General features: G+C 49.1%; 1 protein-coding gene across 1 annotated transcript; it reads left to right on the top strand.

The window, feature by feature from the left end:
• The first annotated feature begins 13159 nt into the window (after positions 1-13159).
• Positions 13160-14698, top strand: LOC119462470 (membrane metallo-endopeptidase-like 1). Its single transcript, XM_037723818.1, has one exon. It carries the CDS (start codon positions 13160-13162, stop codon positions 14696-14698), a length of 1539 nt encoding a protein of 512 aa, XP_037579746.1.
• The last annotated feature ends 513 nt before the right edge of the window (positions 14699-15211 follow it).

The raw sequence follows: 15211 nt of genomic DNA, 5'->3' as shown, positions 1-15211 counted from the left end.
CGTTCATACGACATAATTTTAACTGCCAACTCATACTAGCAAATGCACAGGCATATCGAAAACAATAAACGTGGAGGCCGAGCTAGACAGAGTATTAGTACTCCTCCTCAACAGAGTGCTAGAACTCCTTCCAGAGTACAAATACTCCACCCACAAGAGTATTAGTACTCCCTCGAACAGAGTGCTTCTACTCCCCCAAACAGAGTGCTTGTACTCCTAATAGAGTGTTTGTAGTCCTTCAGACAGTGCTGGTACTCCTCCCAGTTGTGTGAAAGCACTCTCTATGCAGTGCCATGGTCACATCAGAGGCGATTCACAACACTTACATGTCGGGGATATCTGATTCCTTCATAAGGAGCCCCTGCACTTATGCTTGGTGAATTGGATTTGATGTTTAGTCGCCGAGTCACTCGAATGAAACATATTTTTCTTAAACGGTCAATATTTTTATTGATCAAACAGTCACAAGACAAACAGTAAGATTTCAAAAAACATGCAGATACACATAAAATCCAATTATACGGATTTTCATGAACTTTACAACACATCTTGCAATAATACATAAACTTTCTCTTTAATATTTCATCGCTAATGCAGTCACAGATATTTTTTTATTTTAAATTGGCAACATTTAAAAAATGAAAGTATACGATGTAAAATCAAACAAATAACAAACATGCGCAAACTCGCGAAGTATTGGCACTACGATTGAAGAGAAAGATGCACCACATTACTGGTCAGAAAACGAATTTCAAGCACTAAACTCGTGTACTTGTATACCGTAGGTTATCAGATGAGCTGCTAAGCACGAGGCTGGTAAAGTTTTTTCATGCGCAAATTACTTTCAAGACAGCAGCTCGTTTAATAACATCCTATGTAGCGTATGGATGCTCCTGACTGAGAGTATACGGTATATTTAGAAATATGTTGTATATTTTCGTCTAAAGCCACACCGTCAAGTTTTGGTTATATTTCACAGTTGTTCATGCATGGGCTGCACCCCCTTTTTTCTAAACGCGCATCTTGCCGTGGTTGTCCAACACTATCTCCACTCGGTGTCAAGGCAGTACAGTGGCGTATCATAGCTCCCATTCGGTTGGATCCAAAGCTGGTAGTCTTTTGGCAGAAAGCTCGACTTCACTCTTGGCGTCCTCATGCAAGTAATTTCCTGGTGCTGTTGGGATCGTGCCATCGCGCTTTCTCACGCACTGTATTTCGTAGACAGCTATTGCCACGGCGTACTGACGCATTTCACAACTGTTGTGGTATTCTTGTTGTCTATTGTATAATCTTTTCCGTTTCATTACTAATACATGGCACATGTTCGTAGCCAAACACAAAGGAGCAATGCAAGGAAGCAAAGAAAAGGAAAAGGCCACACCAGCAAAGAACACCACTTCACACATTTATCTTTGTTCTAGCACTGCCATTTTGGTATCAATGATGACAACGGAGGCTGACTGGTACATCTTGCTTTGCGATTTTTTTTCTGCTGAATGCTTCCATAATTCGGTGTGCTACTTGGTCGTGATGCAGGCTAAAGCATATGAACCATCTCCTACATTAGTGCACTGTCAAATGCGAGTACATGGCTGCCCTAATAACTCATTGGTGTTCATTGCGGCACTTGTTAAAATACCTTATGGTCTTCCCAATGCAGATGCGAAAGGAATCTGACAGTCACATGCGCATGTAAAAAAAGATTCGACTTTCATCTTTGTGTGACATACTGTCCTTTGAAAGTTTTCATGCCATTTAGTTACATGGTACACCCAGTATACCCACATTTTAGTTTTCTCGTCCAAATTGCATGGCAACACATTTTGATGCTTTGGAGTGCGCTCCTCTGCACCATGTGGAGTCGTGCTGAGCTGGGTCCTTGACACCATTTTCTCCTTGCAGCTGCCTTCTTGAGTTTTATAAAACGGGTGCCTGAAAAACATTGTGCGCCCAAATGAACACGAGGAAATATTGTAAAACCATCTAAAAACAGTCAAGGAAAAAGGTCATGGCACTAAGAAGCCTTAGCATTAAGTATTTTTACTGCAATGCAAGTGAAACATGTAAATGACTGTAATAGTCAACTTCCAAACCCATTTCGATTTTTTCACTGAAGAAAAGAAAAAAGAAAACTGGCCGTTAGGCCTCAGTCCGTGCTAGCACCAGTGTTACAAAAATTCTGAAAAAATCAATATTGGTCATTGTTAGCACACTTCGTGAACGCATCCCCTCCTCTAGGGGAGAGAGCAATGGTGGTATTGTCTGCATCTCATTTCTGACGTTATGAACAAACTTAATTCCTGAAGAGAATTTGGGCTCTTTGGCTTATCTAAAACAAAATAAATCAGCCGCCAAAGTAAAGGGAACATAGCTAGTGGAGTTAAGAAAAGTATAAAGACTACACTCGGCATACAAGTGGCCAACAATAACGCAAATGTGGTGCTAGAAGAATGACGCGACATGACATGAAAAGGAGGTAAACCTCCTTTAAAGAAACCCGTCAAACTTATGAGACCGAATTTTGTACGCTCTGCTTATGCTGCACTTGAAGTTGATTACGATACGAAGTTCTCAAATCTGCAGTCATTTAACTGAACAGTGAAGCGTGTAGTTTTTATGTAACCTACCGAAAAGCAAAGAGTGCAAATCTGTATGACGAATTCAGATGTGTCACAAACACCGCTTGTGACACATCCTAGGCACGGGCCCACTGTGCCACCCCCCTCTGGTTATGACACTGCTCAAGCCATAACTTGAGGATCGTATTTGCAGTAGGCATGACAATATGGTAATCTAGTTCAATGGATAATACTGGGTGTGATTATAAGAAGGGGTAGCAAGGCCTGTTAATGCAAGCTTACCCACATTTCAAGAATGACAAGAAACAGTTCACTGCGGCCTGCATCTAAGCTTTCTAAAAGCATGAACGTATTTCCATTTATGAGGTACGCAGTGGGGTTCATTTTTGACGGACTCCACTCTTACTGCAGTTTGAAATCTAGCATTTTACATTCTTGAAGGCATGTAAAAGCTTCAGTTAGACCAACGTTATTAGTTTATTAGACCAACTTATAATTTGTGCATGATAAACGACTGGTAAACTGCAAGGTAACATTTTACTTTGATACTTCATTTCTCCACGAAAAATAACAAGATGGTAAATACATTTCAATCTACCTTGCAATAGCAAAATGCACAGCTTATGCTTGGATCCCACAGAGGAAGGTTGATTTAGCCGTTCATACGACATAATTTTAACTGCCAACTCATACTAGCAAATGCACAGGCATATCGAAAACAATAAACGTGGAGGCCGAGCCAATAGCAATAATGTAGAACGTCCCTGCTACTGTAATCCTACAACAGCTGCCATTGTATTCGATTCCAGTGCATAACGCGCCGCTTGAGCAGTCACCGAGTCCATACACAACGCGCCTGTTCAGATTCGCACCGTGCTCGAAAACCGCAACACGAGACACAAAATCAGACATAAATTCACACCAATTTAATACATTGGCAAAAAAGGTGTCTTATTCAGCCCAAAACAACAATTCCCAATGTGTAATCAGGCAGTTTAACATTACGCGCCAAACTGACCTCACGCAGCGTGCAGCTGTATGCCTGCGGTAACTTTCTAACAGGCGCTAGCGCTGCACGTAACTTCACTGGCCGCAGATTACCCATGGGCGAAACACACTGTGCAGCGCGCGCCTTAATATAACGAAAGCATGCCGCCAACAAACTGACGCCTTTTGTTATGTAACTCCTTAGTTAAACAGCGCTCCGCACACCGTAGACTGCGAAACTGAATAAATTCAAACACATAAAACACACGCTAAGCACGCTCGGCATTGGCACGGAATCATGGGCTGGTAAAGAAGCCTTTTTATGCGACACCGCGCCTCACTTACTATTGAACACACCGTGCTTCACTGAGCGTTTGTGATTTTGAAAGCTCTTACGGATTGCGGCAAGTGATAAAACCACATCCAGTCATCGTGACGACTGGCTTTTTCTATTGACATCGAGTGACGCAGCACGCATACCTAGTCAGTTGGCAATCGCGGCGGCTTAACAGGCTTAACTTCGCGATCACTCCCTGGCCATAACATGTCATATACGCAGAATGTGTCACGTAAGTTAGAAATCACTTACCGTGGAGTATTTTTTCTTCAATCCAACGAACGATGAACGACTGTCCTTCTTTCGCGCCCGTGAAACGTGGCTGACATAAGAGTTTTCTTGGATGGCCTTGGCGCGCGCCGCCTGCCCGGGCCTGCCCGCTGAACGGATCGCCTTTCTCCGGCGCTGTGCTGTTACGCGATGTTGTGCGGGCGCACGGTGGGGTGACTCAGAAACAAAAAGTAGTGCTCTGATCTCCGCACCAGTTTGCGCGCTGGATGCCTCTTCTCTTACAAGAAAAACGATGCGCTCTTTGCTCAGCCTGCGTGAGCGATACATCGCCATGTTCCCGACCAGCCTCATGCAGTTTAAGCAGCAGTATATACTACGCTTTGCTCTCTGTTGCCACGAGAGTGGAGCGGGCATTCTACTCTCTCTCAGATGGGCGGAGTAGAAATAACATTTCACTCTCTCGATGCGGATAGAGTGAACAATGCATTTCACTCTCCCCGACATTTTGCGAGAGTAAAACAATGCCTTGAAGAGTAAATCGGCCCCTTCACTCCTGCGATACTCTCCCTAGTTTTTAGAGTGCATGAGGCGAAATCCACAACCACACGAGGGAGCCGACACGGAAAGTGGTAGGGCTCAAGTCGGTGTGATGTCGATTCCGCTGGTGGGCTTGACCCTCCGTCGTGAAGGTACGGGCAAGTTGGCGGCATTCTTCAGCGTACCTGGCTACTTCTGATATGGGTCGATATTCAGAGGCGTCAGGTTGGTATGACAATACTGTATGGAGCATGCACGAGGGTTCTCGTCCATACAATAAAAAGAATGGTTAAAAGCCTGTGGTCGCTTGAGTCACGGTATTGTAAGCGTAGGTGAAAAAGGGGAGAACCATGTCCCAGTTGGAGTGGTCCGACGCGACGTATGCAGTGAGCATGTCGCCAAGAGTGCGATTGAAGCACTCAGTTAATCCATTGGTTTGCGGATGGTACGCGGTTGATGTACGGTGGACGACGTGGCACTCGGCAAGCAGTCGAAGCACGAAATTGCGCAGGATGAAGAAAGCAACCTCACGTGCTGTAGCGGCAGGAAGGGCGGCAGTCTCAGCATATCGGGTGAGATGGTCAACACCAACGATTATCCACCGGCTTCCAGACGAAGTGCATGGAAGTGGGCCGTAAAGCTCGATGCCGACCCGATCTAAAGGCCGCGCGGGGCAAGGTAAAGGCTTAAGAGCGCCGGTCGAGCGTTGCGGAGGAATCTTGCGTTGTTGGCATGCTTCGCAAGCACGGCTATACTTTAGGACAAAGCTGTACATACCGCGCCAGTAGAAGCGTTGGCGCAACCTTGCGTAAGTTTTCAGCACGCCTGCGTGAGCACTCAGTGGGTCGGCATGAAAAGCAGCGCAGATGTCGGAGCGCATGTGACGAGGTATTACGAGAAGCCACTTGCGACCACCCGGTATATAGTTGCGGCGGTAGAGCAGGTTGTCTCGCACGGTAAAATGAGAGGCTTGACGGCGGAGCGCGCGGGAGGGCGGATTGGCGGTGGAATCCGACAGAAGGTCGAGAAGGGCAACAATCCACGGATCCTTCCGTTGCTCCGAATGCATGGACTCGACGTTGAGCGCTGAGATAGCGGTGTACTGTGCCGAGAGAGACGCTGTATCGGGGGGTAGAGGAGAGCGAGAAAGGGCGTCCGCGTCAGAATGCTTGCGGCCAGACCTGTATACCACTTGGATATCATCCTCTTGAAGCCGGAGGGCCCACCGACCGAGGCGGCCCGAGGGGTCTTTCAAAGTCGACAACAAGCAAAGAGCGTGGTGGTCCCTAGACGACATAAAACGGGCGGCCATAAAGGTAGGGTCGGAACTTGGCCAGGCACTCTTTAGACTATAGCCAGGCACTCTTTCTCAGTGGTTGAATAGCTGGTCTCGGCCTTTGTGAGGGTTCGGCTCGCGTAGTCGACAACATACTCGTGATAGCCAGGCTTCCGTTGCGCGAGCACCGCACCAAGGCCAACGCCGCTTGCATCAGTGTGCACCTCCATAGGCGCCCGGGGATCGTAGTGCCGGAGAATCGGAGGAGCTGCGAGGAGCTGGCGTTGCGTCTGGAATGCGTCATCACATTCACGAGGCCAGTGAGACATGTCGGTGCCAACGGTGAGAAGTCGCGTCAAAGGTGCGATAACGGTCGCGAAATTGCGCACAAAGCGACGAAAATAAGAACAAAGGCCTAGGAAGCTCCGGAGGGTCTTCAGTGACGTCGGCTTAGGGAAGTCGGCGACAGCTCGAAGTTTCGCAGGATCAGGGAGGACGCCATCTTTGGACACAACGTGGCCCAAGATAGTCAAGATGCGAGCTGCAAAGCGACACTTTTTTATATTCAGCTGAACACCAGCGTTCTTAAGACATGTCAAAACTTGGTGGAGACGTGAGAGGTGCGTCGAGAAGTCTGAAGAAAACACGAGATGTCATCCAGGTAGCATAGGCAAATATTCCATTTGAGACCGCGAAGTATGTTATCCATCATGCGCTCGAAAGTTGCGGGCGCATTACAGAGCCCGAATGGCATGACGGTAAATTCATATAGCCCATCAGGGGTGACAAACGCTGTCTTCGGTCGATCGCATTCGGCCATGGGAACCTGCCAGTAGCCAGATCGTAGGTCCAATGACGAGAAGTACTCAGCGCCTTGTAAACAATCGAGTGCATCGTCAATTCGGGGTAAAGGGTAGACGTCCTTCCTTGTGACTTTGTTTAGGCGGCGGTTATCGACACAGAAACGAATAGAACCATCTTTTTTTCGCACTAGCACAACTGGAGAAGACCACGGACTCTGGGATGGTTGAACGACGCCACGCTCGAGCATGTCATTCACTTGGTCGTTGATTATACGACGCTCCGCCGCTGAAACGCGATGTGGGCGTTGCCTGAGGGGAGAGTGGGACCCGGTGTCGATCTGGTGGGAAACACTGTTCGTACGACCCAAGGCGTGTTCCGTACAGTCGAACGAAGAATGGAAAGTATCTAGGAGAGACAGAAGTTGCTCGCGGTGCTCGAGGGAAAGGTTGGCGTCAACGCATGAATCAAAGACTTCGGTAGCCAATCGGGAGCTTTTCGGAAATGGTGTCATGGCGTCGAGCGAAAGGCCAGAAGAGGAGCCAGGCACGTCCAAACACTCAGACATGTCAATAGGTTCGACACAGCCGAGGCACTCGTCGCGAAGCAGAGTCAGCGGGTATTGGAACGGGTTGTCCACTAGCATAATTGTTGTACCAGCGGCTACGTCAAGAACGGCGAATGGAAGTGGTAGAGATTTGCGGAGAAGAAAAACAGATGAAGGCGTGAACAGTACCGAGGCGTCGGGCGCCGATGGACACAACAAAGCGACTGGTGTTGAAGTGCTTGGTGGCAGATCAGTATCGGCGGCGACAATAATCTTTAAGGGGGTGGGAGAGGCGGCAGGCAGAGTGGTGTGAACAACAGACAGAGCAACTTCGGCACGGGCACAGTCAATGACGGCACGGTGGCGGGACAGAAAGTCCCATCCAAGGATGACATCATGGGAGCAGGAAGGCAGAAGAAGGAACTCAATTGTGTAAACTACGTCCTGAATAACTATCCTAGCGATGCATGCGGCTGAAGGTTCGATGGGCTCCCTGGTGGCAGTACGAAGTACAAGGCCAGAAGTGATGTGGTGACCTTCCTAATCTTACGGCAAGGAGTCTCACGTATGACGGATACTGCAGCGCCCGTGTCGTTGAGTGCGAATGTAGCGGCTCCTTCAACCTGTATTTCTATGTTTTGCGGTGATGGCGGAGGTCTTGGGCATTTCGACAAGCGTGCAGCTCTTGCCTCCGAAGCTGCAGCATTTAGTTTCCCTCGTTGGAATGCGGGCGACGACGCATCGGCGATATCGAACGGCGACGCGGTGATGGTGAACGACGGGGGCTGAAGTTCTGACGACCGGTCCAGAAGTTCGGCGATGGGTTCGAATCAGCATGCTGGTGGGATGCAGGTACCTGTGGCTCAACGACGACGTCCTGACGCGGCAGGCGATGGCGACAAAAGCGCGCCACATGTCCCGCGATACCGCACGAGAAGCATATCGGCCGATTCTCCCGCGTGCGCCATGGATTTTGCGGCCGGAAGTACTGAGGGGGCATTTGAGGGACAGGGAGAAGCGCTGGGCGCGGTGGCGGCGCCGAGTAGGGGAGTGTCGTTGGTCTAGGACGCGACACGACTTCAGCGTACGTCAAAGGTGCAGCAATCTGAGTTGGTGCAGCAATCTGTTGGACTGGTGGAAGGGCCTCTGCAACCTGCTCGCGTATGGCCTGCTGCACGGCCGAGGACAAAGGTTGGACAGGCTCCTGGGTGAGAGGGAGCAGCGAGAGCTGGCGGGCCACCTCTTCACGAATGAAGGCTGTGATCTGAGGCAGCAGAGACCCGTCATCAGCCTGTCCGTGAGCAGTCACCAAACTGGAAAGGGAGGCCACTTGAGGAATAGTTTGGCGGGCGAGTGCTCGTTGCCGGCGTAATTCATCGAAGCTTTGGTAATATGTGACTACGGCTGCAACGGTGGTAGGATTCTTGGCCATGAGCATCTGAAAGCGTCGTCATCAATGCCCTTGACGATTTCTTTAATCTTATCTTCCTCAGTCATCGTTCGGCTCACGCGGTTGCAGAGATCTATGACGTCCTCGATGTAACTAGTGAAAGTCTCGCCCGGCTGTTGCGCTCGGTGGCGAAGGCGCTGTTCAGCACGAAGCTTTCGCACCGCAGGACGGCCAAATACCTCCGCGAATGCAGTCTTAAAGTGATTCCATGTCGCAATGGTTGCTTCATGGTTGCGGAACCAGAGGTGGGCGACACCCGCAAGATAAAAAATAACCTTGGTGAGCTTTGTCCGATCGTCCCATTTGTTGTGGTGGCTCACCCGTTCGTACGACGAAAGCCAGTCGTCGACGTCTGTATCAGCGGTGCCACTGAACACAGCCGGGTCTCGTTCACAAGCGGCACCGCAGGTGACTTGCACAGTTGACGAAGTGGGTCGCTCACCGGCGTTGTCTGGCATGGTCGTGGAGGTAGCGGAGGGCAGAGTGCGGCTGCGGAGTTCCAGGGCGAGTTGTTAAGATAGTTAGGATACCCAGCACCTCCACCAAATGATATGGGGTTTATTGGCGTTTGATCCCGTTAGGTCCAGCGCAAAGAGCACCCGAGCCGTTCCAGCCAAACGCCAGCGCGAGGCAAAACCAGCCACACCGATCCTTTTGTCTTTCTCTTCCTCACTTCAGGAGCCATGCGACCACAGTGACGCTTGTGCTAACTTCGTCATTACAAAAGTATTGCTGATCACGGTTGCATTCTAAAATGGCTTTAATTTCGGCTTCTGAGATGTCATTCTCTACCTCTACGTCGAGCTCTTCACACAACTGCAACAGGTTAGCTCTCGTCAAACTCATGAGGTCCATGGTCACTACTTTAGGCTTTGGCTCAGCTACTCACAATACTTGCTGCGAAACCCGCGAAAATTCAATGCAAGTAAAAAACTACCAGTGGTTCAATTCTGTTTTCCCAAGAGAAATTGAAGCCTGGAAAATATAGCAGAAACCAAACGCCTATACACGGAAGTAGCACCAAGTCCCCAAGTTCTGCTCCACCGCATTGAATCAATTGCAAGAAGACATAAATCCTGGGTCGCTTTTAACTGATTACAATTCCGGTAGGTCTCTAAGTCCCAATTACTCCCACACAAGTATGAGGTCTGGCTTTAGTAGCTGGTTCAGATCTATGCTGAAAGCTGCTTTCTGCTTGGATGCGCAACAACCACAGTATCAAAATGGGCAGTTGTACACGCTTCATCGGTTTTTAGAAAGTCTAGGCTAAAAGATCCGATGACTCAAGCGCAAAGCCAGGCACTCACCCTGCACCGTGCAGTCATGATGCACTGCGTTCATCCAGCCGCTCGCGAACCAGTTGGCGATTGGCGTTGGCTGCAGGTTCCATCTTGCCGCTGTCATCCTGTCGCTCGTTAATCAGTTGTTGGTGACTGGCGTCGGCTGCAGCGTCCAGCTCACCACGGCCATACAGTTGGTCGCGAACGAGATGCCGGCAACTGGCGTTGACTGAAAGGTCGATCTCACCGCGGTCATCCAGTTGCTCGCGGCTCGGGGTTAGGTATCATCTCAACGCTGCCATCCAATTTGTTGGGAACGGGTTGTTGAGACTCGGTAGCGTTTAGGCCGGTGATCCTTCAGCCAAAGGGATGAGTACGTCCGGGAGTAAGAGCGAGAGAAAAAAAGGTTTATTCTACATATTTACAGTGGCTCCAAATATGGAAGCCCACTCCATGGGGGAGCACTTTTAAAGTCTCAGCTCACTACATGTCTGAGCACATATCAGAGCACGACAGGACACGCCACTGCACTCAGGGTGTCTCCTTATAAAACATCGGTCTTCCCTAGTTGACCCGACTAGAGAATCAGATGACCTTGATGCGGCTAATCAGACTCGTTCGCTGAACTCCGCCTCTAATGTTGCAGCTTCGAAGCAAGGACGAGGCAATCCGGAAACAGGGGGTTGACACTTCTTCCACGAAAGTCGGTGACTTGTTTCTTGCCCTCCGACGGTCATCTTGCGAGGGTCGGGAGAATGGCCTTCACGCTAATCCCCGCTTCTAACGAAGGGTGGCGGTTGTGGTCGGTCGCTTCAAAGTGAGCTTCTTTGTCCAAACCTCACTGCCGGTGTCTGGCCGCGTCGCCAGGTAGGCGGCCGCTGATGAAGGGGGTGGAATCGGGGGAAGCACCCAAGGAATGCGCACTGCTGAGTTGGGGCGCGTGTTTGCCCGTCTCGTCGGTGTCTGGCACTGTCACCGTCTGAGCGACGCTCATGAAAGGGCCTGCCTGGGTGGGAAACAATCAAAGAATGCGCCCGGCCGGTTCGGGACGCCACACCACCTAAAGAGTATATATCTTACACCGGTCTTAAAACACAGCAAAGCTGGCCGTTTGATTGTGTCTCTTGGTTGTAGCTAGGCTGAACTTGGCTAGTCGAGGTTTAAACTTGGTTGTAGGTAGGCCTATACTCGTGTACGTTATCTGTGCTAGTACTAGAAAGGCAGCGGTAGTACTTGAAAGGTGAGCGGTGTTTGCGCGACGGTGCGGGGGAGCATGACGTCATACCGGCTGTGGCGGCGGCGATAGCGTGGCGGTGGCGTGATGGCGCAGGGCACCTTTCCAGTACTACCGCAGCCTTTCCAGTACTAGCAAAGAAGACGTACACGAGTGTAGCTCTAGCTACAACCAAGTTTAAGCCTCAGCATAGCCAAGTTCAACTAAGCTACAACCAAGAGACGCAATCAATCGGCCAGCTTCGCTGTGTCTTGAGCTTTGCGTGGCCTAGTGGAAGCTTTCGCCTTTTTTTGCGTGTGTGTGAGGTCGCAGACATATGTATTCCTTATTTATTTACCTTAAAAGCAGCAATTATAGTATTACTGAGGCTGCTCTCGCGATCACTAAACAGCAAGTAACTGTTGGTATACGCTTGTCTGCTTGCGACGAAGCTCTATGACAACATTGCGACGCAGAGAGAGCAAGCTATTTTTCAGTGTTCGACACAAGGTTGAAAATTCTCTGTGGTCCAGTGCAATAATTTTTTGGCTCACTTTTTTGCAGGAGCGTCGTTCAGCCCGACAATATTTTCTTGTTATACAAGGTGTTTCAGCGAACACTTTCAAAAATTCTTAAAGGTTGCCTGCGGCAGATAGCACAATTCTAGTTACTGAGCTGGTCTACTCTAAGAGGCGGACATTACTTGCACAAGAAATTGATAAACATAATCGAATAATTCACAAAAACTGACTAATTAAGTTTTGAACTAATTACCTAATGGCCCATATTGCAAATTACAAATTGTGGCCGTGGAGTTCGCAAGGCGGATCTACTTGGAACGAATTCTTGGGATGACACCAGTTTCGAGATAATAATTCCCGAACTTTGCGGAGAAATGCATTGGCGTTCCAGTTAGGTTCTTAACAAAACATCACTATATGCATTGAAGCACAAAATTAACTGGAACGCCAATGCATTTCTCCGCAAAGTTCGGGAATTAATATCGCGAAACTGGTGCCATTCTGACAATTAACTCTAAGTGGATGCGCCTTGCGAACTCCACGGCTACAATTTGTAAATTGGAATATCGGCCATCAGATAATTAGTTAAAAACTTAATTAGTAATTTTTTTAATTAGTCGATTATGCATTTCAATTTTTTGTGGATGTAATGTCCGCCTCTTCGAGTAGACTAGCTCATTAACTAGAATTGGGCTATCTGCCACAGGCAACCTTAAATAAATTTTGAAAGTGTTCGCTGAAACATCCTGTATAGAAAAAGTGCTTGAGGGCCCCTTTAGAGCGCACCGCTTTTCAGTGTAGTTAGATGTACCGCGAAATGGCCACACTTAAAGCTGGCATTTTTTTTTTTTTTGCAGCTACGAAGTCCCATCACCAACGCATCCGCCGAGAAGAAATCCTTCAGGCGAGCAGTATTTGTTATCAGCTTTGGAATCGGGGTGGTCTTGATTGCCACCGTCGCTGCCACGCTACTGCTTTTGACTTGGGGTCAATCTACCCAACGCCGCGGAGACCTATGCGTTACCGGAGATTGCCAATTACATGCAGCTCTTCTGGCTAACGCACTGGCTCACAACATCGACGCCTGCGAAGACTTCTACGCTCACGTGTGTTCCAAATGGTCACCATCAGGCGAGAGGAGGCAGTTACGGGACTTTGACAGGTCCGTCATGGAAGACATGGTGTTTTCGTGGCTATTCAGGATGAAAAAGACCCTGCGGAAAGGCGCTCTCACATTCCCCATTGGTCGAAAGGCCTTGTTCATGCACGAGTCCTGTATGGCCAATAGTTCCGTATATGGTTCCGGGCTAAAGGCATTTCGTAATTTCATAAAAATTCTCAATCTGTCCTGGCCAGAACCAGTGAAGTGGCACGTTGACGCTTTACGCGTGCTCATCACGATGGCTTACAACTGGCACATCGAGTTCTGGTTCTCCGTGCGAATCATGAATTTGTACAACGGAACAACATACAAAAGGCGCATCGTAATCACACCCGCTCCGATCCTGCCCTTCTACCTACAACACCACCGCACCGTAGACGTGTGCGGTGGATATGTCGCCTACTGGAGCCAGTTTTACCAGCTATTCACCAACAGTAGCCCCGTCGACGGCGAGCGGCAAGCCACAGAAATAGGCCGCTTAGAAGGCGATATCCTCGAAGCCCTCAACGACGCGCTTCACGTGTCGCCCATAGAGGTTGCGACGTTCCCCATCAGCGAAATAGAAGTGTACACACCGAGCATAGCTTCGGCCCGGTGGATGCAAAGTCTGCAGGACGTCACCAAGCTAGACCCCTCGCTGAAGAACCAGGATAAAGTGGTCGTCCGCAATGTGAAATTTCTCATTATTGTTGGCGAGATTTTCGGTAACTACACAAACCAGCAAATTCTTCAGTTCCTGGCATGGCAATTCGTCGAGCACTATGGCCCGGTTGCCGACATCCGTCTACTTTTGGCGAGGTACGGAGACCAGACCACAGCGGATAACCTCAGACCCGCTGATTGTGGCTTCTACGTAGAGGTAGCCTACAAACTGATGTTGCTCGCAATGCAGTTTACGCTTAGGATTTCGGAGGATGACCAGAAGCAGATTAACCGAGGCTTCGACCGCATGCGGCGTAATGCCATTCGCTTGGCTAAAGCGGCTGTCTGGCTAGACTCGGAGAGCAAAGACTCCGTGGTGGCAAAGCTTGAGGCGCTTAAATTGGCGGTGTGGCCTCCATCCACGTTCCTTTCCAACGAGAGCCTGGAAGAGATATACCAGAGGTATCCCGAACGCGAGAAAACGTTCGGCAACTACTGGATCAAGTCTATTCGAAGTCTGCGCACCACCGAGATGGATTCCCTCTATAAATATGTGCTCACAATACCGCCTAACTATGCACAGCCTTATTTTGTATATGATTACTTGTTTAACACCGTTCGCGTGGCCATTGCTGCCATTGACCACCCACTCTACTACAGCGAGGGCACAAGCGCCATGTTCTACGGTGGCCTTGGTTTCTCCCTTGCCTTAGAAATTGTGAAAGCAATCGACCGAGAGGGCCTCCACTGGCGACCAGGTGGAGCCGTGGTCCCCTCAATCATCAGCCAACAATCAAAGAATGTGTTTGAGGTAAGAGAGAACTGCCTTAAACACAGTGAAGAAGGCAAATATGGCTTGTTTCCCGAGATCCCGGCGCTGCAAGTTGCTTACTCCGCCTTTCTTGATACCACAAAGGAAGGCGAGAGAGACCCTCCGATAAGCTACAACTTCACGCAAACGCAGGTGTTTTTTCTCACCCTATGCTACATGACCTGCAGCCAAAAAGGAGTTATTAATCCCTTCTCGGCCAATTGTAACAAGGTTGCCCGAAACTCTGTTGGCTTCGCGAACGCCTTTGGTTGCCCGCCGGGTTCCAAGATGAACCCCGTGCAGAAGTGCACATTTTTTGGGTAATTCAATCTAGCTGTAATAAAATGTGCCATTTTCGATCGCTTCTAAAGAGTGCATTGAGCCGCTGCCTTACGGCAGTATTCGTAAGAGTGCAATATTCACCTCGCTGCTTAACGCTGCTCTAATTTTGTTTTGTTGGCGCTTTTTATTTCTGCTCTCTTCGAGCTGTTGCGGCATTTCGGAATAGAAGCTGAACAACACTCTTAAGCAAGGAGGTTAAACGCTTTGGAAACGCACGTTGTATGAGTTGTGCAACATGCTTACCTGTGGAGTGCTTTACTTGGAATTGTTTTTTCTTAACACGAAAGTGTTTTACGCCTGGTTTCACGACTGATTTCCGGCAACCGAGGAAACGGATGTGACGTCCGCCATCTAGGAGCGGTGAGGCAAAGTACTTCATCGTGACACTAACGAGCGGCTGGAGGGAGTGCTTCGGTAGTCACAGCGCAGCGGAGACTATAGCGCGCTGAAGCCATAGAATAAAGAACTAAGTGTAAACGGCTTGGTGACTTTGTA

The sequence above is a fragment of the Dermacentor silvarum genome, chromosome 8, assembly GCF_013339745.2.
Source record: "Dermacentor silvarum isolate Dsil-2018 chromosome 8, BIME_Dsil_1.4, whole genome shotgun sequence".
Taxonomy (NCBI): domain Eukaryota; kingdom Metazoa; phylum Arthropoda; class Arachnida; order Ixodida; family Ixodidae; genus Dermacentor; species Dermacentor silvarum.
This window is presented reverse-complemented; position numbering and strand designations above follow the sequence as displayed.